This window comes from Poecilia reticulata, chromosome 8, assembly GCF_904066995.2.
Source record: "Poecilia reticulata chromosome 8, P_reticulata-male-v2, whole genome shotgun sequence".
Taxonomy (NCBI): Eukaryota; Metazoa; Chordata; class Actinopteri; order Cyprinodontiformes; family Poeciliidae; genus Poecilia; species Poecilia reticulata.
Window position 1 is genome coordinate 5971824 of NC_088837.1, and position 26277 is coordinate 5998100.

A 26277-nucleotide genomic window follows, 5' to 3' on the forward strand; every position below is an offset into this window, starting at 1 on the left:
ATGTATACCAAATTCAGTCTGTTAAATTGGAGCCAGAAATTACAAAATATTTTTTTTTTGTTTTAAATCTAAATTCATGGTTTAACTCCATAAACTGAAAAACGTATCTGCTTCAACTTGAGTTTTAATTTTGAGAAAACGCTTAAAAATTTTTGCAATACATTTCTGTTTGGTCATTTAAATGTGGAAAAAAATGAACTGTTGCTGAGAATTTACATACTTTTTCCATATATTGTAAAATTTCCTTTTGTGACATGAAATGACTGAAAACTTAAGATCAAGTTTCAAAAACGTATTAAACCACTTTCATTTAATCGTTTCAACAGAAATGCTTGTATGTTTCACCGTTTGAATTTAATTTTATTTAGTGATATACATTAATTTTTACAGAAAATGTAATCAATAGCTTTACAGCTGTTATAAAGCTTTATATTAACTTTACGGTTTTGTATAAAGAGGGGGCTTATTGTAGGCTTTAGAACAAAAATAAATGAGCCGAACTGAGGTTTCTGTTGAATAACTTCCTGGTAGAGAATTTTAAAAATCACCGTCGAACTCTCTCGATCCTGGAACAGTTTGTTCTCATTGTGACCGTAGGTCAGTATTCAGCCTGAACTGATCCTGGGTCAGGGCGAACTGGAGTCCATATCTCGCGATGTTCTCGTGAAGTGACGGTGTTTCCGGTGACGCATGTAATTTGTTTTCAAAACGACCAATGAACGCCGGCGAATGAATGCTTTGACTTGAATGGCCCAATCAGAGGTCTTTTTTCTGGAATTTAAAGGTCTGTGCGGCATTTTCTGACTACACAGCTCCTGTTCCAGCATTAGGTAAGTGTCCCGACTGCTACCTCTGATTTTTATTAAATATTTTATATGCTTTGTGGGGTTTTTTCACGTGGTATTTACCATTTTCTGGCTTAATTAACAAATGTAGTTGAATTTAAAATTTGAACGTGGTGTGTTCTTATCTTGACATTTTCTCGTGCCTTATTATCACGAGGCAATTCAAGCGAAATAACAAGCGACATAAAACCGTTTGTTTGCACAGGAATTACACCACTACAAGACCTGTTCTCTGCACTCCCTGATCACAGCAAAAAAAATAAATAAAAAATGTCCGAGAACGTCGCACGCCTGAACAAATTCAAGAACAAAGGCAGAGATGCTAACGTGAGTTTTATACGACCGGCCAAAGCTAGAGCTTACCAAAAATGCTGAATCCATAATTATACGCTTTATCTGAATTTAACGCAGGAGCTCCGACGCAGGAGGGTGGAGGTGAACGTCGAGCTTCGTAAGGCCAAGAAGGATGACCAGATGTTCAAGAGGAGAAATGTGGCCACTGCCCCGGATGAGGCGACGTCTCCCCTCCAAGAAAGAAACCAGAACTGCCAGGTGAACCTTTTAGCGTCCTCTTAATTCAAATTATTGTTAATAGCGTTAAAAATGCCTTGGCGCATAGCTTGCCAAAGCCCTAAGCGACATAGTTTTCATATAAAGTTGATGTTTTTGGGTCCTATTTTTGTCCTACATTACTGCCAGACTACAATGAGTAAATTAAGGGGTTAATTCTTCACACTAATGTGGTCCCAAGGAGAAGAGGTCAGGTATATTATAAACTACAATGTGAAATTAACAATTACAGTACAATATAAAAGGTCACTCTGATTTTGATATAATGGTTAAAAAAAAAAAAAAGTCAAATTTTAATGGGCTTTGATAATCATTGACTGAAATGTGGGGGAAATAACTTGCACTTTTGTTTTTTTGGACTTTAACAAATATTCAGGCAGGGTGATGTAGCAATTTAGGGAGATCAGTATTATTCAGATATCTCGATTTAACCCAAGTATGACCTGGGCAACTATGCCATGAGGCTAACGACGTGCAACTCCAAGTAGGATTATTTGGTATTTGTTCTTATATCTGCTTATAAAATGTTGTGTGTGGCAGAATACTTCCTTTCTGTTAATCCTGTTTTTTTTCTTACCTGTGCAGGCATTCAGACAGTGGACCGTCGAGGAGATTGTTGCAGGAGTGAACAGTGACAGTCGTGAGTCCCAGCTGCAGGCAACCCAGGCTGCACGGTAATTCATCATTTATGAAAATAAAGCTGCAAGCCAGAGCTTTTTTTTTTCCCCATTTTATATATATAGATATATATTCTTAACCCCAATGGTTCTGGTGCAGGAAGCTGCTGTCCCGTGACAAACACCCTCCCATCGACCAGATGATTGCCTCCGGCCTCATCCCCAAGTTCGTCTCCTTCCTTGCCCTCACCGACTGCCCTCCGATCCAGTTCGAGGCGTCCTGGGCGCTGACCAACATCGCCTCGGGGACGTCTGATCAGACGGCGGCCGTGGTGGACGGCGGGGCCATCCCTGCTTTCATCAGCCTGGTCACCTCGCCCCAGCAGCACATCAGCGAGCAGGCAGTCTGGGCTCTTGGAAATATTGCTGGTAATTAGCAAAAATATATGCGTGTTTTTTAGTTGTTGTTTTTTTGTGCATAATTATTCACATTTACTTCTCTCTTCAGGCGACGGGTCGGATCTTAGAGACAAGGTGCTGAAGCACGGCGCGGTGGCCCCTCTGCTCACTGTGCTGGCAGTCCCTGACCTCACTGTGAGTAGCATTTTCTTTGAAATTGGTTCAAATTATGGTTTGAAATTCACCCGAGTGACATCACCCATCCCAACATTTTCAAATTTAAGCAGCAATTTTTTCTTTATTTTTTTTCTCCAGCTTTTGCTTTGGATATATTAATGAAAGTTTGAAGGTCAACCAGCCCCTCCCCTCCACATTATCAAATTCTACTAAACTGGTGTCAAACGTTTGTGCAGTAAACATTTTTGTTAATATTATGTTAAATCTTTCGAGAGGTCATGAAAGGTCAACCAGCCCTCTCCTCCGTCAAATCAGACAAAATTGTCGTCACCTTTATTGTGGTCGTCCAGCAAAAAAAATAAATTCTGTTTGAGCTTTTATATTGAAGATATTAATTAAGGTTTAAAGGTCAACCAAATGTTTTTGCAGTAAAAATGTCACTTGCGCTGCCATCATGTTGAATATATTTTTTAAAGTCTTCATAGGTCAGCCCTCTTTCATCCCCCTTCTGTTCACATTTACAAAAATAATCTGCTCTGCTACATTTGTGTAGCAAAAAAGGCTTCTGCTGCTTTTGCTTTCACTATAGTGATGACTCCTGCAAACTTTTTTTAAATCTTTAAAATAATAGCAGCACAAATGTTTGACACCAGTTTTGTAAGATTTTCATTTGTAATTCACCTCATCCGCCTCTAGGTGGTGTCCTAATCTAGTTAAATCTTCATTTCTCCATGCCAAGCTTTTTTTATTTTTATTTTTTATTCCTTCTCCTCTTGATCTCTTCACAGCCCGGCTATCTTAGAAATGTGACCTGGACCCTGTCCAACCTCTGCCGCAACAAGAACCCATCCCCTCCCACGCACGCCATCCAGCAGATTCTACCCGCCCTCATCCGCCTGCTGCAAAACGACGACCTGGAGGTGTTGGCCGACGCGTGCTGGGCCATTTCCTACCTGACGGACGGCTCCAACGACCGCATTGAGATGGTGGTTGAAACCGGCGTGATTCCTCGCCTGGTGAAGCTGCTCGGCTTCCAAGAGCTGTCCGTAGTTGTACGTGCCGAACTTCACAAAACTTGCCCAGTTCTCTACAGCTACCACGTTTCTCCCGGCTCTTGAATAATCCGCTTTTTGTCTTTTCTCTCAGACTCCAGCGCTCCGTGCTCTAGGTAACATCGTGACCGGCACAGACGAGCAGACTCAGGCTGTACTTGACGCCAGCGCATTGTCCATGTTCCCCCAACTGCTGCGCCACAAAAAGGCCAACATCCAGAAAGAGGCAGTCTGGACTCTGTCCAACATCACGGCAGGGAAGGACACCCAGATCCAGGAAGTCATCAACGCAGGCCTCGTTCCCTACATGGTCGACATGCTCGTGCGGGTACGTTCTGGGCACAGTTATCGTGGTTCAACTAAAACTAACAAACTGAAGTTGAAAACATTTTGGATAAAAACGGTAATTACTAGGGGGGGAAAAACCAACTACGAACTACAGGACATTGTGTGTTTATTTAAAACCTACTGAAATTCTAGATGCATCTTTAATTTTTGTGTTTATGAATCTATTTACAAGTCTATTGAAATGAACCATATTAAACTAGCAAAACCACTCTAAAAACTAATTAAAACAATCTGAAGTAGACAGTCGCAACAAAATAAAGCTTTTTTTTTTTTTTAATTATGAAAACCTAAAACTACTATAACCCTGGTTCTCGATCAAAGACGGCAATATGGAACTAGATTCATTAATCAGTTGGAATCGGTTGTTTGTAAATTGAATAAAATCTGAAAACTTTAATGCACAAAGTGGAAATTTCTTATCTTTCATATCAAATTATTTAGTTTGGTGCTTTTGAAATGTTCATTGAGAACCAGTTTCTTAAAAAAATTGTTTGAGGCGAGGATAAAAATGTTTAATTTCCTTCCTTGTGTTTGTTTCCTCTTGTCTCTGCAGGGCGACTACAAAACCCAGAAAGAGGCAGTGTGGGCAGTAACCAACTTCACCAGCGGGGGCACTGTTCAGCAGGTGGTCTACCTCGTCCAAGCCAACGTTCTTGAGCCGCTTCTGAATCTACTTTCCTCCAAGGACAGCAAAATCGTCCTCGTCATCCTGGACGCCATCACCAACATCTTCATGGTGAGATGTTGAGACCAAGACGCACGAACGCCACGGCTTTATGTGCAGCTTCTCACATTTCAAATTTCCCCCATGTCAGGCCGGAGATAAAATCGGAGAGTCGGACAAACTGAGTCTGATGATCGAGGAGTGCGGTGGCCTGGACAAGATCGAGGCGTTGCAGGCTCACGAGAACGAGATGATCTACAAAGCCGCACTCAACCTGATTGAGAAGTACTTCTCTGAAGAGGTGGGTAGAGATGTTCAACCATTAGCCTAGCCTGACGTGTTAAACCGTGTGTGACGTGTTCTCGTCTGCTTTCGTTGAAGGAAGAGGAGGTGCAGTGTGTGATCCCTGAAGCTACTGATGACGGTTACGCATTCCAGATCAGTGAAAACCAGAGCACTTTTAATTTCTAAACGACTTGTTGCTTTCATTCTGTACTGTAACCTCCCACTGCTACGGTCTGTCCTGTGTTCATGTGACGTTTGCTGATATTTGTATGTATTGTACATACTCCTTTTATAACGAGAACAAATGTGTAAATAAAGCTGTTGGATCGTGTTCGCTCTTTTTGTTTTACTTTTATAAAGTGCATTAAACTTTAAATACTGACCAGGTTTAGTCAAAGACTTCATCTTGCAACAAATTAGAGAAGTGTGTGAAACATTTTTACACATTTGAAATGCCATCAAGTTCCATCCCTTGTTGCACGTTAAGGTTTTTTTTACTGTGTATTTCTGGTCTAGTTTTCAGTGTCAATATATTGGCGCACTTGAAATGAGACAAGTAACTTTTCAGAAAGGTGTTAATATTAAAGTATTGGCAGATTATCGCATTAATAACATGAGGAAAAATGTCTTTGAAATCTCAGTGAAACTAGTACTTCATCAATTGACTTAAAACTCATATTTCTGAAAAGTTACCTGTAAGTCAGTTTTTGCCTTTCACTAGAAACTAGATCAAAATTACTTGGTAAGATTTTTTTTTGTGATCTCTCAATTGACAAATGAACCAGATAAAAGTTTATTCTAATTAGTGGTGGAAAGGCTTCCATATTTTGTTGCATTATTTGCTGCATTATCTGAGTTCCCAGCTTTCAGTGTCAGATTCAGGTGTAACATCTACATTCAGAACTTTCTAATAGAAAATAGATGGGCATCTCAAAGGAAAACTGTAAAAGTAAATGATTTTTATATGTAGTAATGTACAGAATATTCAGAGTAAATGTTGGCAAATCAAATCCATGCAAAGCAGTTTTTTTTTTTTTTTGCATGTTCTAGTGTTTCAAGAACAAAAAATGCTCATTACTTCCAGTTAAAAGAAACATGCTAGATGAAAGGATGGAGAAAATCTGTGAATATTAATTTAAGACATAACAGTCTGTTGGGTTTAGATCTGGACTTTGAATGGGCCAAGATGTTTTAATCTGGTGTCAAACGTATGGCTCCTGGGCCATTTGTGGCCTTTGGAACGACTCCATGTGTTCTGTGACCAAAATTCAAGATTGGTACGAACTTGGTCCATCAGCACATGCAGCAGCAAAACTCACAATAAGATTATTTTCTTAATTTTCATTTTGTGTGGCAGATGAGTGCTGTCAATTTTGGCTCCTGTGACAAAGTCTGGTGCTCTCGGGTGCGTCATCTGGAAGTTGGATCTCTGTGCCAGTCTCAACTCTTTATCAAATTACTAACAAGATTTGAAAAAAAAAGACTTAAACAATTATTAAATCAACCAATCTTCATATTAATTTAGAAAGTTTTCCCTACCCCTGTGAAGAAACGCATCCGCACAGCATGATGCTGCCATCTCCGTGCTTCACTGAAATATGCAGTTAACTTCCACCAAAGTGGACTCTATTTAGAAATTAGGTGACTTCTGAATGAAAAGTGGTTCATATGGACTTTTTTGTCGATGTGTCTCAAAAAATACAATTGCGCGTTTTCATTGGTAAAACCGAAAATTATTGATTTGGTGTTAATGCATTTTTAAGATGACAGATTTGTTTGAAGGTAAGTAGGTGTCGCTCACCGCCGCCGCACAAAGCGCACAGTGACCCCTGTGTGTGAGTCACGGTTCAGCGCCACATGCTGAAGAAATGCCTGTCTCTCCCCCAGAGAGTGCTGTCGTCACCGGTCAGCTCTGGAAGCGGGACCTACCCCGGAGGCTCCGCACTTCAGCCGTGGAGGAGCTGAGAGGAGCCCGGGCCAGTCACACAGGCTCTCTCCGAAGATGTGAAGATAAACACCGCGTTACAGCACCGCGTCCTCCTCACTTTCCATTACCGGAGGAGACATTTTTCATTTTTTCTTTTCTTTTTTTTAATTATTTTTAGTTAAAGCAGTCTGCTGCAGCGCTTTTTATATTTACGTTCTTCCCTCTTTTCTCTCCCTTTCTTCTTTTTAATTTTTGGCATTCATGAGCGGTCGCTATGGCAGTTCTGTCCACATCCGGGCTACAATGCTTTGACTCCATTATTGTCTAAAACTGGCGGAGAGGTTCATTAAACCTTATTATTATTTTTTTCTACATCCAACGACACGTTTTTAGTAGGCGCAGTGAAGGCTCGGATCAAGAGGAGATGTCTAACCAAGGAGTCCGGCGGAATGGCCCCGTCAAACTGAGATTAACAGGTAGCCAACAACGCTTTTTAAATCCCCAAATATATTCCCACACACTTAGCTAGGGGAGGCTGGGTGTATTTGCTGGAGGTGAACAGTTCCCATGGGCCATGGAGTTGGCTCTCCCCTCTTGTTGTTGTTACTCTTTCTACAAGAGCTCCACGTTAATTTAATTATGAATTTATTTCACGTTGCTGGCTTAAATGCGGGAACAGGCGAGACTGAGCACGAGCGAGCGCTGCATTTTGATATTATTGTTCTTGGAAATAGTCTGAGCCCTGCGATTGTCGCCAGTAACCACCTCCACCAGACATAACAGGGTTCCCGGGGTTGCGCTGCTCGGTGCAGTGCAATGCGATGCAATGGTTTGGTTCTGCCTATTTTATCACTACTTTGGGCTTAATGAGGAGTGGAAAAAAGATGAGCACATTAAGAAAAAAGAGCACGTGATGTATTGCATTTCCAGATACTTGAACACATGTGTGCCTTCCAACTGTGGCACCGCTCTGCTTGACAGACGGCTTCCCATTTAAAGTTGGCTAGCTTGGGCTAGCCTAGCCAGTTAGCTCTAACCAAGCCTTTCTGGCAGAACAAGGCTCGGTTTAGATAACAAACAGCTCCACCGGTCACGAGAGTTTATAACTGGCTCTAAACAGTGTGCAGTGGCCCTTAACTGTCTTCAGACAGGCAGCTGGCTCCTTTGTTTGTTTTTTCTGGTTAAAGCAGGTTATTATTAACCCTTTCCTGCATAACAGTAGATGTTTTAGGAACATTTTCTAGAGAGTTGTTTCTCAAAGGAAACGATTTGATGCTGAAGAGCATTAAAATACATTTTAATTGATGTCAATATTGATGTCTATGTGGGTTTCAAAAGCTGTAATTTAAAAAAAAACCCGAATATATATTGAAAAGTTGTGATCTGGAATCAAAGACATTTGGTCAATTAAAAATAAAAAAATAAAAAAATAGTATTATTATTATTATGAAAGAGCTACCATTTTCAGTGCTTAAAATAAATATGTCAGTTATGAAGCATGTAGGTTTACATGAAAATTATAAAAATAAAAAGAAGAATACCATATTTGAGTACAATAAGGGCAAATTTATAACATAGGAAAATACAGTGTAGTAATTAAAAATTGCATATCCTGATTTAAAAAAGTTCCAGAGTGAGAATTTAAAAATGCACAAAATGTGCCTGCATATTTGTGCATTCAAAACAACAGGGTTAATGAGTTTGATGTTAGCTTTGTTGGTTATAGTCTAGGAGAAATGACCTTTGATGAGGCTCTTTTATGCACCTAGGATGCAGTAGAAAAACATCTCTAAAATATGTAACTTAAAAAAATATATACTATACTCAGTGACTTGAAATAAAAATGCGTTACATCATTTAAAAAAACAATCCTGCAATTGAGATGTAATTTTGTCTGTTTTGATTGGAATCCAATCCTAATTCAGTAACAAATAAAAGTATTCACTACAGTAGGCAGCAATTTGAAAGCTGCTTCCTTGTGTATATGTTTTGATTTAGATCTACTTGAATAAAAGCCACTTTGTTTGATAGTATTCTGCCCCCTACAGGCCAATGAGTGTAAGTCAGTAAAACGTTTCCTCAAACCTGCAGAGCAGTTGTCAGTCAAAAATGCTGAATCATCTTTTATTGTCATCATACAGAAGCACAATGAAATTTGTTTCAGAAACAAAAAGACAAACAACCAGCATAAGTCAAGGGCAGACAGGTGCCTGATCTTATATCTTAGCAGTGCTTCTATAATTTGACACATCATATATTTTACACCAAATAACTCCAGACTCATATAATTTTCAGAGTGTTGAAAATTATATGAGACTTGATTTTAGAGAGTCGCGATATACCAGCCTTTTTATCTGCATTGGTTAACTTTTAATAAATCAGGATGGATGCCATGAGTAAAACTGGGCTGGTATCAGTAACCGATGTTTGTTTCCATCTCGTTTCCCTTTATGTATGTGTTTCTGGGGAGGGAATGTAGGGCGGCCATGTGATATTTGTTTTATCAGAGTGTCAGAAGGATTGGGAGATCTGTATAAATTAGCAATACGACTAAATATCGGTTACCGCTGATGGCAGCCCAGATTTTCATATCGGTGCATTCCACGTTGATTTTACGTTGGGGAAGAAATTGCAAATCTTCTGTCCATGATTGTGGACATCCATGACGGCATTTGACCTGAAATTTATACCGTTACTGCTTTGCAAATGTTTTCGTATTCATAGAATATGACAGAGTTTTTGAAACCAAAATAACGTGCTTTGCAGATTACTGTGGCTGCATAAATTTGAGTCTTTTTTTTTTTTTTTTCCCTTTTGGTTTATAAAACTGAAGTAGAATAAATCGCAAGTGCAACTACATACGTGGAAGTGGAGCTGGTGACCGTGTTTGTTATTGTAGAGGAAGCAGGTCAGTGTTAAACTATACTATTATTGTTATTATTATTAGATCAGCAGTCCCGCCTAAACCAGTGACCCGCTCTCACCTCTGCGTTGTGATTCATTGTGAAACAGTAACATGTGATTCCTCTGCAGCCGCATTATGCTGTGCTGCTCTCTCTCTCTCCTGCTCTCTCTAAACCACTTGGTTTGTGCCTTTTTCAAACAAACAGGGAAAAGAAGAAGAGGAGAGAAAAAAAAAGGGTTTACATGAAAGCAGTTTGGTGTTTTGACTGGGACGGGGGTCACACAGCTGCCCTTTACTTGATCAACAGCCAGGTCGTGACCTAAATGCCTTTTAAAGGGGCTGTCTGCTTCCACCAGGAGGAGGGGGGCAAAATGAATGTTCAAGCCCTCTGCGGTTTCTGTCTGACAAAAAGCAGAAACTTTGGGTAGTTTTAGTTAACGTGGTCAAGGACGGCGAGCTTTCGACCGTGTTTGTGGTTGGTCCGTGTTCGTTACTGGGAATTTTCACGCATGACTTGGGGGCACTGCAAAACACTGCAAGGGTTTACTTTAGAGAGAAAAAACTCCCAACATGTTCCATGACAGAGAGAGGTTGAGAGTCAGCTTTGCTGTACGTCTTTCAGCCTTCCTGTTATCTACCAAAAATATTCCTCTCTAATGTTCTCAAAGAAGCAGTTTACTTTTTAAATGGCTTCTTAAGCACTTTATGAATCCTAAAAACTTTGATCTGAAATTGGACTCTCTTGTAAAGATATTGGAATATTGCTTTTTCTAGGCATGAATATTATACAAACTGTAATTATGAACGGTATATTGAATTCTCATAACCACATAAGACCATTAGGAATGCACCAATATGGAAAATTTGGGCCGATATCGATAGGTGATGTTAGTATTTCTGTTGTGGCCAATAAGTAGGGTGCACCGATTGCAGTTTTCTGGCCGATTTATGATCTGTAAAAAGCCTGACCTGCCGATTCCAATTTTGGCCGATACTGATTTCTTTTGTCTGAAATGTCGCTAAATTCTGCAAGAAAGTCGCTAACTTTGCAACAGTAGCCGCTGACATGAGCTGGTGGGACGGTCTGTCAATCAAACCGGAGCAGAAGAGGACAACAGTTGATTTTTAGACCTTTGCCGATAAGATCGGCTTCACATGGAAGTATTGGCTGATCTCAGAAAATGAAGAAAATCGGGCAATATTATCGTATATCGGCGTAACTTTTGGGACAATTTATCATCTAGCAAAATTTGTTATCCCGACAGGCCTACTTATCGTAGCTTCATATTTTCACATTTATAGTGCAGTCCTAATTCTCAGGCCGTAATATTTACCCTCTCAGTGATTGGTGTTCTGGACACATTTCCTCCATATCTTTCTTACTTGCAAAATATTCAGAACCAGAGCATTTTGTCATGAATTCATTTCAGTGCTGCCCTGGTTGACCTGCAGTTCTCTCCTGATGGAATGCTGGGAATGTGTGTGCTGTGAAAAATGGCAGGACCCTGCAGACCAGCTCTCCTTTTGATGCTGAGTAACCCAGCACAGCATCTTAAACACCCTCGCTTCAGGAACAGCTGCACGTCCGGATCATTCTCAGCGCATTCGCTCACATGCATTGTTCTTCTGTGGCCTGTCTCCATGACAAATGTTGCTGCGTATTAAATGATCCCAGAAATGATTGCGAAAAATTATATTGTCATTTTGAGATCATTTTCAACTAACAAGAATGACATATTAATGCAAATATACCGTCTCAAAATTTAACTCAATTGAATTTCTGAAGATTTAACACTGAAACTGAAAAACAAAATGGATGGATGAAGTTTCTGTGGTCAAAATTACGTTTCAAAAGATAATAGTAATCAGTCAGCTTAGACCAGGAAAACAGGGAAAAGTGGCAGGAAGTGCAAACTACTTCAAATTGGCTGTCAAATGTTTGCAGCGTCTCTCAGGATGCCGACTTTTCAATAATATTAAACTGGAGCATCTCTTTAACAACTGTTGTCCAGATGTAAACTGTTTCACTTGTTTCTGCTTATCATGCGATGTATTGATTTATCGCTTATTGGGACGGGCTTACTCACTCTTGCGTTTTCTCCTGGGTCTCAGTTAGGTTCCTTTGAACCGTACAGGGTCGGTGTGACAGAACCTCCACACCGCGGTTGTCCACGCAGAGGCGAGGCTCGTCAGTCGAATGCGCCTCTGCAACACGACTTCTGGGTTTCCTCATTTTTTGGATCCTGACACGTAGCTGCTTATTAGCGTCTCCTCAGCGAACGAAGCGTCGCTACATCTGAAGCAGCTCCTACAGCTGTTTGCCTCGTCCATTTGAACCAGATGTTCCACATGTTTGCCAGCTTCTAAACTTGAAAAAGAAAAACAAACAAAAAAAAGCTTCTAAAACCAACACTTTGGAGGGTGTCTCGTCCCCCTCTTCCTCCTCCTTCCTCCTCTGCTGCCGTACAGCTGATCACTTCTATGTTATGTCACATGTAAACAGAGCTAATAGCATTACATGCTCCGCCGTCTGGGGCATAAATTACACCATGAAAGCACGGCTCATTGCTTTGTGTGATCATTCATAAATTCTCCCCTGGCTCTTGGAGTGTAGTAATTGAGTAGGGGGCGTGGAGGTGGGGTGGGGGCACCTTCTGTACAGCTTCAAATGGGATGACATCACTGGAGGCAAAGCCACACAGAGCGTATTCCTTCGGATGGGATTAGGATTTTGCAATGAAAAAACAAAAAGAGAATCTGAAGTGTAAATACTTTTTTTTTTTTTTTTTTTTTTTTTTTTTTTATTACTGTTCAGCTCCACATTCTCAACGTCTATTGTTGCTCCGTCCGGGGGTTTCACGTGTGACTTGTCGAGCATATGGTTTGCTCGTCTGAATTCTTTGGCCCGATGCGGAGAGAGCTATCTCAGTGGGATTCCCTAAAAGTCTCTACTCACATTCCCACTTCTTCCTCTTCCCTCCTGTTCTTTCCGAGTGTAAGCGTCTTCCCCCCCTCAGGCCGAAGCATATTTCAATATTTCACCTCCCACCCGTACTGACTGAGCTCCTACGCACTCCTAAAGAGGGGGCATCCCTGAATCTTAAAAAGTCTTACATTTATGCATCTAAAATTAAGGTCTTAAGAAATGTCTTAAATTCACTTTAAAAGTTAAGTATGGTCTTAAATTTTTGTTGTGGCAGGGCTATTTACTCATTCATTCTCAATAAAGTTTTCTGTCAGGCAAACATCTTCATTATTTTCTGTGACAAAGTTTTTTTAGGCTACCGCTAGCTAGCTGCTAACAGGGTTGGGCAATAAATCAATAATATGTATTGCAATACACGTGATCAAAATCAATAGGTAGTACGTCTGATAGGACATTCACTGAACTCTGATTCAGAAACGTTTAATTGCTGACGATTAGCAGTCGATGATGCTGCAGCTGTTTCTGTGAAACTGGAGGTTGCCAGTGCCGTTATTTTTGGAGTAAAACCTTGTTTTAAAAAAAAGGGGGTCCTGTCTGTTGGATGACTGACAGTTGAATGGGCACAGATGCCGCCTGAGAAGAGAACAGACTTGTTTTAAAGATGCAACAAAGGCTCTTGGGGTTTCACACTGGCCCCACTGTGTGGTGTGGCCTGAAAAGGCTCGAGGTCTCTCCTTTTTTGTATGCTTCTTAGTCTGACTGTAGTCCACAGATGAGGGGGGTTGTCTTTGGATCTTTGTTGGTTAATTGAAGAAGATTTCCCTGCAGCTGGGCTGGGGCTTTCTGTAGACGCACAGGACCTGACGATCAAGGAAGTTTTAATGTGGTCTGCGCTAGCTCTGGGTGCATTCATGTGGTCTCAGTCAGAGCTGGGTGGTTTTTTTTTGTTTTTTTTAACAGTGGCTGTATGGAAGTGATTTGAGTTCATCTGGGTGTTCAGACAGGATACGTCGTAAATACGCCATGATTAGCTACATGTGGTGAGAGGGGCCTCAGTGTGGAGATGCATTTTAAGGGCAACATTTCTCCATTTTCTTTTCTCTTTTGCTTTGAGAAGAAACGTGCAAAAGTAAACAAAATGATCTCGAGCGACGAGGGGGGAGCGTTGAAGAAAAAAATGACGGTGGGAAGCTGAAGCTGTTATGGCGCATAATTGGTAAACATTTGGTTTCTCTCCCGCTGAGAGCCTCCTGACAATTTAAATAGTTTCGGCAATTAATTGACTTGCCGGAGTTTGGGTTTGGTGTTGGTTCAGCTGCGCCACGGCGATGACTAAGCTTTCCGCTCTCGGTCCTCCTTCAGAGGGATTGCTCCCTGGCCCGAACATTTGTCCAGACTTCACCTCTGGCAGAACGTTCCACCGTTTGAAGCTCACTTTTAATCATAAAGGAGAGGTGTAGTGCTTGTGTTACTCAGCGACATGCCAGAAACGTCATAACGCTGGGTGGCTTACAGCTTTAGCCTGTCCCTCTGTGTAAACAGTAGCCGATGAGCTAGCTGAGTGGATGGCTTGTGTGGTTTAGGGAGGCCAGCCAACCAGATCATCAACGCGTCATTACGTCTGCTTTGTTGTAGCAATTTCAGAACCATCTGATTGGAAGGAGAGCGTACACGTAGCAATACAGATCTAATTATTTTGTTTTATCCTTTTCGATTACGCACTAACTTTGTCATGGTGTCTTTAATGGAATCCCAGTAAAATATTTGTGGTTGCACCCAGACATAAAAAGTGTGAGAACTTTTGCAAAGTGATGTATATCGACTTATAGTTCCAGGACAGATTGGTTTCTGGTCATCTAATAATTCAACAAGCTGTAAAAATTAGGGATGCACGGGATGGCGGTTTTCAATTTGGGCGGTTGCCCAGGGGAGCATCAGAAAAGGGTGGGGTACCAAAAAACTAGAAAATACAATAATTGTCTGTCGTACCCTGATAGTTGTATGCATGTGTGTTGGAGTACGTTTCCCTTAGGTGCTGTTGAGAACTGGAAGACTGCATTACCTGTTTTCTGCTTTCATTTTGATGGGTTGGAGTTCAACAGAAGGAGGGGCTCGTTCTGGGCACCATTCCTGCAGGAATCTGGTTCTTGTGACGTATCGGCATCAACGTCGGTATCGGATAATTTTTGAAAACATCAGTTTAATTAGTTAAACTGGGCCAATATTAGCAACCAGTGTGTTTGTTTCCTCCTTGTTGCTTTTTTTTTTTTTTTGGAAGGGAGAGGAATGGCTGTATATGGTATCAGTAAATATCGGTTATCGACCACAACGGCAGCATTGATATTGAACGGCGATATCGGCCCAAATTTTCAAATCGGTGCTTTCCTTTTTAAAAATGCAATAATCTATGAAGAAATGCATTTAATTGTTATTTAATCACTAATCACTTAACTTAAATACCTTCAGTCTGCACTGATAAATTAAAGCTGTGTTTGGACTGCCATTGCTGTGCAATCTCTAAAAAGCTTGCTTCTATTTCCAGAGCCTATGTGAAGTATTTCAAAATAACTATAATTAACCACAAAGAAGCAACCCTTAACTTGCGACAAACCTTCATATTCAACACCTGACAGAAACCTTTGATTGTGCGTCTGAACCGGACCAAATCTACAAGTAGAAGACATCATCCGTCTCTCATTGCAATGAAAAGACAAAGTTCTGTGTAACCTCTTTGAAAATCAATTCTGAATAAAGTTGCTTCGCCTCCAGTCAGAGGGACAGAGTGTGTTTTATGTAAAGGTCCATCGTCCTTCTGTTGGGTTTGAGTGAGACCGTCTTCAGAGGCCGGTTCTGTCAACCTGGCTGTGGTTTTTAACGGGTCAGAATTGGATTAGTGGTGAATGTGAGGGAAGGGAACTTCCACTGATGGCTTAATGGATATTCGGCTCCTGGCTTTACTTCTATCTTCCCTGCCTCACTGTCTGCGTAATCCTGCTGTGGCTTTGCCCCCCGTTTTGGTCCCATTTCTTAAACTAGAAATCCCTTTGAAGTTGGGCCTGTCGCAATTAGCAATAAATCCATTAATCGCATAACAAATGACAGCATGATTTATTGTTTTTCTCTTTTCTCTTTTTCTACCAAAAACTCAGTGACTAAAGTCTTCAATCTGGTGCGTTGGTCTCAACTAGCCCCCTATTTTTAAATTAATTTTGTTTACAGAGACTTCTTATTTCATTTTATTTATTGTTTCTGTTGTTTTCTTTATTCATTCAGGATATATCTAGTGTTAAATGTTCATTAGAATTTAAAGAGAATTAATCTCTGGCATTGTCATACCATAACCATTTTACTACGTCTCAAAACAACATTATCATTTATCGCAATAATTTCTGGGACAAAATTAAAACATTTATCATGACTGCCTATTTGAAGTTGCACTCTGTTTAGTCCTGATTGTGATAGAGTAGGGGTGTCCAAACTTTTTGTTACATCAGTCAAAATTGTTGAGTATTCATGGGGTAAGAAAAAAAACCCTAAAATCAAGCTAATAGTTGTCCAGTTTTTATTTGTAGGACATTTTTTTGTATATCCACAACGTTGAAATGTTTTTTTTTTTTCGTGTTTTGCTGTATTAAACCTTTTAGTTTCCAAAGTCTTTTAGGCTCACTTGAACTAATTTACTGCCAATTATAAGAACAGGATTTCTGTTTCTTGCGTTCAGAAGCGCTTGGTACATTTAGCTGAGTTTAACGCGTTCAGTAAAAGCTGATTCGTGTGCAACAAAGTGGGGTTTCCAGAAACGGTTTCTGGATAGACGTGGTTCGAGCCTTTTATACAGGCTTGTTTGTGAAAAGGCTTTGTGTTGTGGTTAACAACATAAAATGATGTCTGTAATAATTATTAATCTGGTTAAAAACAAAAAGTTTAATTCTTGAACAAAAAAAAAAATCTGACCAAAGGCCACAGATGGTTATTTCCACTCACTCATTTTCTTTTTCTTTGCAAAATACTAATACTTTTTTGACATATTTTCCTTTTTTGTGACATTACCACAACAAACTATCACTTATTGGTGCAGAACTCTGAAGTGGAAAAGGAAATTTCTAAAAACATTTCTAAAAATGTGACATGTCTGAATTTTTCTCATTCTACTCTGACGCCGCCAAATAAAATCCAGCCAGATGCCTTTACGTGAAACACGGTGGTGGCAGCACCATGCCGGGAGGATGGAACTAAATCTGCAGTGCATCAGACTGAGCGCTGACTTACCTTTCATAAGAACAAACAAACTACAAACATGCATCCGTCTATACAACGGAACGGTTTGATCAAACTACATCTATTTATTACACCGAACCGATGGCTTCTTCCTAAAACCTGATAGACATGAAGCCATTTTGCAAGGAGCAATGGGGGAAAATTGTCTGTCTTTTGAACTCCTTTCAAAAAACCTGCAGCTTTTCCAAAGTATCGATTTATGTGGCTGGTTACAAGAGCATGCCGCACTTTTTAGATTGTTTAAGGAAAAGAACAACATTGTGCGAGTATGGATCAGCAAACAGGGATTTGCTCAGGCTCTGCATCTTACTATATCCTTCCAGGGTTAACTCTGTATAACATATGGAAGGTCCTCCAGTCTGCCGTGTTACGGACTGAGGGGTCGTTGATGCAAACACAACAAGACGCCAACAGCTGTATGTTTGGATTCGCACAAGATCGCATTTCAAATGGAAGCTCTGCTCAAATGGAGCAAATCCACAACAGGATTGTAAAAAAAAGAAAAGAAAAGAAAAACAGATTAAACGCACTGTAACCTCCCCCCACCACCACCACCACCGCCGCACATGGCGGTTGTTACTCATCCACTTGAATATCGGTTTCTCTATGAGAGCGAGTTTCATTATGTGTAACCGTCTGGTTGATAAAAGTTGCGGTTTGCTCCACAGGAAGACGGTAATGAAGCTAACCTGCAGATCAAAGCTGAAACAGGAGTGCCTGATGATTCACCTCTCGGGCAGCTTCTTCTGCAGACACTGTTATCAGTCTTATTGGGAAACGCTGGTTCCGGTGTGTCTGACAGAGCTACAATAGATGTGGGAATGATGGTCGTTTTCCTCTTTCTTTCATTTTTAATAAACCAGATGTTGGAATTTTCCATTTTATTTTTGACTGAAATAAATTTATCATCCATCCAAAAGTCAAAGATTTGTAATTGACGGCAAGAATTTTAACTTTGGACAGATGTCAATGTGCTGGCTACTAAGTGCCTCTTTGAAGTGTTTAATGTCAGCCAAACACCTTAAATTTGGGTTTCTATGTAACAGACCAGTGGTGGGCATACGCCTGCTATTAATCTGCTAATGCGCTAATAGAGCCAATTTTTGTTTTAGCTCTTTCGCTAACTTTGACAACTTTTATCGCACTTAGCTACCCTTAAGAAATCAAACAAACTAATATACTTGGCTGTTTTGTAAGCTTTCTGTTGAACAGTTCGACATCTGTGCTGAAGTTTTGCTCATTGCTGCGTTATGTTATGAATTCTTCAAGTAGTTAGATGTTTGTATTGATACTCTCATTTTGAAGTGGATGAAGACTACTTATACGGCAATCCCATTTCTTCTCTTTTTCCCAATAACTTTATTTCAAACAAAAAACAAAAAGGAACAAAATAAAACATGGAAAATAGTGAACAAGATACAAATACAATATCTAAGGACATTATAGAACATGCAAAGTAAAATATATCAAAATTACATTCTGCTCAAATAATGTCTTTAAAGGGGACATGTAATTTGAATTGAAGTTGGCGCTTTAGCACTACCTTCTGCTAAATCCCATGTTGGTGTAGCAGAACTAAACTTTTTAGTTTGCAGTGCCCATCATTGTAATAGACCAATGCAAATTAGATCCAAGATTTGAAATGAATGGGAAAGTATACATTGTTTTAAACAACCTTTTCAAATAAACTAAACTGTATTGGTTCAAGAAGCACATTTTTCTTCAAGCGTACCTGTAAACCCTTCAGGTATTTGCACATCTAGAAACTGGGATTTTTACCGATTCCTCCAAAAAAAATTCTAGCTCAATCAAATTGGAGAACATCTAATTAATTTTTAAGTATTGACACAGATGCTCAATTATACTAAGTGGGGGAAGTTGAATGTCCTTTGATTTAAAGCAATGCATTATATAAGTAGGGTATTTGTCCTACTCTGCCCTAGTCTCAAGTCTTTCGCTGCCTTCAACCGACTTTCTTAGGGTTTCCCTCAACACCTCTACTTACACCAAGGTAGGGTAGAGTGGCCTCTTTGGGTGGGGAATGAGGTCTTGAGACTGGGGCAAATGGAGGAGTTTAAGTACCTTGGGGTCTTGTTCATGATTGATAAGAAATGGTGTGGTGTGGGGTTGCAGAGATTCGGAGGCTGTACCGGTCTGTCGTGGTGAAGAGAGAGCTAAACCAAAAGGCGAAGCTCTCGGATTTACAGATCGATCTACGTTCCCATCCTCATCTACGGCCATCATCTTTGGCTAGTGTCCAAAAGATCAAAATTGTGGATACAAGCGACCAAAATGAGTTCTCCGCAGGATGACGTGCAGGGGGGAGTATGTTTCTTGGCTGGCCTGGGAACGCTTTGGGATTCCCCTGGAGAATGGGAAAAGGGAAGTCTGAGGAAGTCGTGAGTCTTTCTACTTGGACTTCTTCCTCCGCAACCCAATACTGGATTAAGCAGAAGACAATGGCTGGAAGGATCTTTATGTTTTTCAAGATTTGTCAGAAATCTTGGGAACCAATCAAGTTCCCTCCCCTTTACTTTTGTTGCTTTTGTTTACTACGTCAGATCCCAATAAAACACATTGAAAGTTGTGGTGGCAGCATGACAAAATGTTCAGGCACCAAGAATACTTCCAGGGTATTTCATTTGGGCCGGTCATGCCACTTGCTAATGGTTGCTATATGGATGACTGAGCGCATTGTGAAGGCTGATTATTGCCTGCAACTACATGCAGCGTCATTCAGCTGTGCCTTTTGATCAAGGAACCACCCCCGTGAGTTAATTATGACAATTTAAGAGAACGCTTCACATCTCAAAGTACGATGACGAAGCGCTTTAGCAAATTGCACTGTAGCGTTTCGTGTCTGATTAATGCAAGTTGTTGGGAGTATTAGACGGTTGTCTAAGTTCCTTTATTGGCACGTCAGACAGCAGAAAACGGGGAAACGTGGCTGTGATGTAACAATAGCTCTATGGCCGAAACTTCCAAGGAAAGTTGGCGGGCAGGGAAGCAAAGTAGCAATTTTCTGGCAACGAAGAGGCAAGTGTGGCCATCCACCTCTACTAAACAGGATGGTGCTACTGCTCCCGCAGCTTGATCCTCTATCTTCCTCAATTACATCAGAGGGGACGAGGAGGCCAAGAAGCGAGGAAAGGCACGCAGCCGCCCACAACAGCCCTTGTCCCAGCCAGCGGTGCTCCGCTCCACTCGTTGTTTTCACTTCAGCCCCAGCCGTGATGGCACTGTGGAACACTTTACTCGCCTGGATGACTTTCTGTTGGACACGTTGAGTCGTACACAGTGGAAAGAGAGAGTGATGTAGTCTGCAGGGGTAACAGGAATGCCACTGCAGATTGCCATTGTGGCATAGTTTCCCACTTTTCGCAGCTGAAAACGGGGAGAGGAGTTATGCAATTACAGTGGACTGTATCTTGGAAGGAAAAGGTGACGTTAGATGGATGAAATGTTCTCACACTAAGAATGTAGCCAGCCTCTTTCCCCCCTCACATGTGTGGATATGTGTGTTGAGCTTCTCTTATGTTGCTGAACAGGTTTGTTAAAAGAATTTCGAGTTAACTGTATCTTATTGGAGTTGCGTTGCTATTGTGGTTCTTTGTACCTTGTCTTTGTTCATGGTCAGGTTTGGTTGCAGGGCAGGCTCAGTTTAACGTCACTGTTTTCTTCAGGTTCTTGGGTTACTGTGACTACATTTCTTTGGGCTTAAATCATTTTTAAAGTTAGTTTCCTGGCTGTTTTTATATAATAATCACTGTAATGTTATAGATGTATCCATCTTGTTGTGACGGACATAAAAAGTATATTTTGTGTGTCTTTAATTGTCTGATTGTTAGAAAACTCAGTGATATGCATCAAGAAAACTGATGTAATTATTAGAAATGCACCAATTATTTAACCAAAAGTTAAGAGTGAGACAATTTTCCCTTGATTGCCTGTAATCTATGATCAGCAGATCAACTACTAAAAATATTAATATTTTCTCCCCACTCATACGCCTCAACGTGTCCAACTCCTTGCATTTGCAACATAACTCTTATTTTTTCATCTTTTTTGTTCCATAGCTCATTAACAAAGAGCATATACTTTGATTTTTTTTTTCTAACAAAAGATTAAAAGTCGGATACATGTATTCATGCAAAATGAAGCTCATCATTCATTAGGCTATAAGCTTATAATGTGCTGCTGAATTTGAATTAAAGAATTTGCAAACCTTTTTTATTGCTAAAATGTCAGATTTTATTTATTTATTTTAAATTTCTCTATAAATTTGACATTTTCTGTATATTTTTTTGTTAATCGCCGAACATCAAATTAACCCAGGTGTGTTTATCACCCACTCGTTCCTTCTCAAATTCTCGATTCTTGACGAGATTGCTCTTTCGTTTCCTCACACCAGGCGCATGCAATGGTAATGGATCCATATCTGAATGAGACTGTTATTTTTAACTTGGAAAGTACAGTATTTTTTTTTCCTTGGTAACCCTTTTTTCTTCTATTTTTTTCCCCCTCAATAAAGATGATGTACTGGTGTATTCTGTTACTGCTGTTCCTTTTCTATTTGTCTAAGTCTTGGAAATTACGGCTCCGTAGAAAGTATTAAAGGATATTCCTGGCACTTCAGGATTCCATGATCACTTCGCTTCCAATGACTTAATAATATTTGTGTTATGTGACCGAAAGAAGTCTCGTCAGATTTGAATATTACATAAGTGGATTTGTTAAGGTTTAAGGAGCAGGCCAAGGGGATGTATTCCTGTGGTTGTAAGTCGGTGCGCAACTTTTGCAGACCTGGGTTTGGTTTCTGAAACTCCCCTCTTCTGCCTAGTTGCATTTTTCAATCATGAAGTTTGTCCCTGTAAGAATATTTTTTAAAAAGGCCACCTACTTCTGAAGGAAAATGGTCGTTAATGATTTACACAGCATATTTTGACAGTCAAGCCGTTCCCGTTTCTGTGACACGTCCAAACTAATTTCTAAGGGGGAAAAAAGTTTTATTGCCTGGAAAATATACTAATTAGCTCTGTCTGTATTTGATAGTTTCTGTATCTTTGACCTTATACATTAGGGGTATATCAGCTGAACAAATAAAAAATTATTTAAACAAATCTGGGCCGATTATTGGTACGCCTCTGGTAACATTAAAGTAATCGGGTGTACCAATAAGTTGATCGGCCAAATTTTCCCAATTTTGAAAGACGGGTGATCGAGCGATATTTACATCTTATCCACCAATTTTATCTACCTCAAGTCAGAAAATGAGCCACTGTCCTCTTTAGCAACAGTTATCCCTGTTGCCCAACTTAGCAACTTTATTGCTATATTTAGTGACTTTTCAAACAAAAAAATCAATCCCAATCTTCAGGTCAGGCTTTTTAAAGATCAGTGATTGGCCAGTAAACTGCAATCGGATCACCCCAGAAAGTAGTGGAAGAGCTAGGCCTGGCCAGTAAGCGTCACCGTGTTCCCGGTGTTTATTGGGATGAATAGCTTCATGTCTGCGAGCTCGTCATGCGTGGAAGCTCCAGAGCTCTCCTAATATTAGCCCCCATCTGCTGCGGCCCCGATGATAATGATCTACAGAGACCATGTGCAAGACTAAACACTGGAAACGGATCAGGAGACGCTTCAGACACCAGATGACACGAGATGAAGAGCAGCTCGACTGGTACGCTTGTCGGCAGCAACTTGGAAGTCCGCGCTCTCACCTTCACTCTCCTTTCAGGCGTCGCGTCCAAGAAAACGTCGGGGAAGGAGTGGAGAGGGGAAAAGGAAGCCCCTTTTGTTTGTGGAGTAACAATGTTGCGCGTGAGATGGGAGTCGAGTCGTTCAGACAAACAGGCAGACGAAAGGTTGGGGAGCGGGGGGGGGGAGTATGTTCCCGAAAGATGCCTCAGACTGTCTGGTGGTGCTGGGTCAGTGCGTACGACTGGAGGAACCAGGTGGACAGGAAAGGGAGGTTCAGCACACGGTCAACCTGAGCTAGAGGCCTGAATAGATTTGTTTAGGTTCACACAGAGTTACAGTTTCACGCGAGCAGACGAGTGGCTGGTTCTCTGAAGCGGCTCCTTCCTCTTGTTGAGCCGCGCTTCCATGTAGTTTAGACTCAGACATGGACGGGAATGGAGGGTTATTAGCAGCCAGTCGTGTTAGTTCCCACAACCCCACTTCCTCCTCCTCCTCCTCGAAGGCTCCGGCGTAATGGTTAACCACAGCACAGCTGAATAAAAGGAGTCCTTACTTCCCCACAGTGCACAGTTCCTTTCCCATGATTTCTTCTTTTTTTTTTTTTTGTCGTAGCGGGTGTCAAAATGACTGCAAAAGTAGCAGTATTTGTTCGGATCACAGGAAATGAAAAAACTTTCTTACTTTCATCTTGACTCGATCGCTGATTGCTGCCATGGCGACGCTCCCCCTTCTCTCTCTCTCTCTGCCTGTCTCCCTTAGATGTCACGTGACGGTTCTCTCCCCAGGTGTTTGGCCTGCGCCTGGCAGCCTTCATTGATTCGTGCACAGTGAGACTCTTTGTGCGTCGGCCTGGGAGAAACTCTCTGCCCATCCTCTCCCCACAGGTGGGGACGTTAACTCCGGTCGCACTGTTGCTGCTGTCGCCAATCAGAAATAGCTTTTGATTAAAGGCGTCGAGGGAAGGAACTGCGTCAACCCGGGGCCGATCGTCGGCCGTTGGGTTCGCTTGGTTCTGCTTTCCCAGCTGTCCTCTGGGAAACTGTTCTGTTTGGACTCCGGTGTGAAAAGCCATGATGTGATTTAGTAAGGGAGAGAGTAGCAAATCCCCCCTTTTTTTAGCTACTTATGGTTGTATTTCTGCTTTGCCGCTGACCATTTTCACGTTTGACAATATGCGATTGGTACCCAAAGCATTGTTTTGTTTTTGCTAACTTTTTTTCATTCTTGCCATTATGGTGAATGTCTTTAAGCAAAAAAATAAAAAATAAATAAAAATATTTTTCACTTTTGGTTTCATTGTGACTTCAAATATCTTTGCCACTCAGTGGTCTTCCTGTTGTCTGCGCCCCGCCATGACTCCCTCCCCATGTGCCCTCATCCCCATCCGTCCACGCTGCGAGCGGAATGAGAAACGCGGGCAGCACAGAGATACCCTTCTCTCAGCTTTGCCTCAATACTTGCCGTCACTATGACAACAGAGGATTTTAGAGGGAGGAGTGGAGGGGTCTGGGGTGCACAGGGCATTTTGAATTGGCGTCTGCCTTTTTTTTTTTTAGGTGGTAGCAGGGAAGAAAGTTACCCGTCTTGAGTGTAAAGGCATAAAGTGACCTTATTGTTTTGTACTGTAGTCATATTTGTCTTGTTTTGTAATCCAGGGGCTGCAATTTCTGGATGGAGAGCTTATGCTATAGAGCTGCACAGCATATCGAATCACATTTGTCATTGCCAAGGACTGTTCAGATACAATACTTGGCAGTATATATTATTTCAGGTGCTGTGCATTCATACAGTACTTGCCAACAGTATAACATAACACCTTAGTATCAATTTTGGGGACTAAGATAAAAGTCCTGCAGAAAAATGTTGTCACTGCAATGAGGGCACACAAGAATAGCGAGGAAATATTGCTTAATCATCAGTCAATGTTATGATCACAACTAGCAGTGGTGCGCACACGTCTGCTAATGCGCTAATAGTGGAGCTAGTTTTTCATTTGGTGCGTTAGCCAACTTTGAAAACATTTACGTAGCGCACTTCCCCCATAAATAAATTTTTCTGGATAAATTCTAAAGTGCTAATTTACTTGCATGTTCTTTAAGCTTTCAGTTGAATAAAGTTTGACATCCGTGTTGAAGGTCTTGTTAGCCACTGTTAAGAATTTGTTGCTATATTTAGAGACTTTTCAGACTCAAAAAAAAAAATATATAAATATCGGCCTTTATCGCATTCAGCAAGTTGGGCTTTTTAAAGACCTGTGATTAGTTCGAAAACTACAATCGGTGCACACATGATTATGCAGTGATTTTGTAAGTCAAGCTATCGCATTACTCTTTGATTAAAGTTTGTTTAATTAATATTGTACTGTAACAATTATATTCCCCTCTGTGATAGTAATCTAGTGTACTAATGACTGTAATTGTAAGTCGGTGCCATTTAGCTTGTTAGATTAACGGGAATAATTTTTCAACTAAAACCTGGGCACTGCAGGTATCATCTAGCTGTTACCTTTAAGCTAATTGTGTAAAAAAAAATCTTACTTCTGAAAGTAGTTTTTTGTAATTACTCCAATGCTAAATATTCATAATTGTTTTAACGGCTCTTTAGGGGCTTCCTTTCTGCTGAAGTCAACACTCTTGCATGTTTTACTGGTTTTTAGCTCTGTTACTCTGCCCCTTGTATGTTTTCATAAGGAGTTTATTTAGGTATAATTGTAGTGTTGCCTTCCTGCTGTGTGGCTAGCTTAGGGCTGCTAATGCACTCACAGGAGGGTCTGCATTTCTTCCCTCCACTTTAGTTTGATTTAGACTGAGGTGGCTGCTCTTTGGGTCTTCCATGTTTAATTGTCTTTTTTTTTTTAAGTGTCTTATGGTCTTGCCATTGGGGGTCGATTTCTGCATAGGAGTTGGGATTTGTCAAGCTAATTTTTGCTAAAATTCAACTACAATCAGCACCTGAATTATCTAGAATTTTTAGTAATCTTTATCTCGTCAGTGATTTGTGACTAAATCTACAACCTTCCACTGATTTCCACACCACCAATCATCTCAGACAAACGCAAGGCTTTAGCTCATTCCCTTATCTGTGTCAACAATGAATGAAATCAGTGGAGTCGGAGAGAAGAGCAAGGTGTCTGCAGCACCGAGTGCGCGACCGCACACTGTGGGCAAGTGCTCGCCTGCAGTTCGCGAGGAATGCGACAGAAAATGATGCATACCAGATGTTTGAGAAATGAGGTGGGTTTCACTGGAACGTAACACATTCCCAGGGATGTTTGTGGAAAGATTCTTCCTCATCTGACGAGCATGTTCTGCAACGCCGCCGCCGCCTCCCTGTCACCCCGCCACCCTTACCCCCCAACATGGCCGTGCAGCCCGCTTAGTCAACTGTTTATCCGTCTGCCTCCGTTTCTTTAATCTCGCTTGGGAGTTGCGCTTTAGTGCGATTTTTACACCGCTTGTGTGTAAATATTGACACGAGTGAAGTTGGTGATGTTTGTGGACACGGCCCTTTAAAAAGTATGAGAGCCAGCACTGTTTCAGTTCCAAGTTAAAGTGATTCAGAGTGACATTTGACATGGTGTTAGT

At 40.9% G+C, this 26277-nt stretch overlaps 2 protein-coding genes across 2 annotated transcripts in view; both read left to right on the forward strand.

Moving 5' to 3' along the window:
* The first annotated feature begins 707 nt into the window (after nt 1–707).
* Nucleotides 708–5288, forward strand: kpna2 (karyopherin alpha 2 (RAG cohort 1, importin alpha 1)). Its single transcript, XM_008415460.3, has 11 exons — nt 708–830; nt 1051–1172; nt 1257–1397; nt 2001–2089; nt 2193–2461; nt 2541–2626; nt 3397–3660; nt 3755–3988; nt 4562–4744; nt 4824–4973; nt 5054–5288. Exons 2-11 carry the CDS (start codon nt 1116–1118, stop codon nt 5141–5143), a joined length of 1563 nt encoding a protein of 520 aa, XP_008413682.1. The 5' UTR covers nt 708–830; nt 1051–1115; the 3' UTR covers nt 5144–5288.
* A 1354-nt stretch (nt 5289–6642) lies between these two features.
* Nucleotides 6643–26277, forward strand: part of smurf2 (SMAD specific E3 ubiquitin protein ligase 2) — a 61327-nt gene continuing 41692 nt past the window's right edge. The window contains exon 1 of the mRNA XM_017306382.2: nt 6643–7360. Within this exon, the coding sequence (XP_017161871.1) occupies nt 7309–7360 (52 nt within the window). The 5' untranslated portion in view covers nt 6643–7308. The remainder of the gene's footprint in view (nt 7361–26277) is intronic.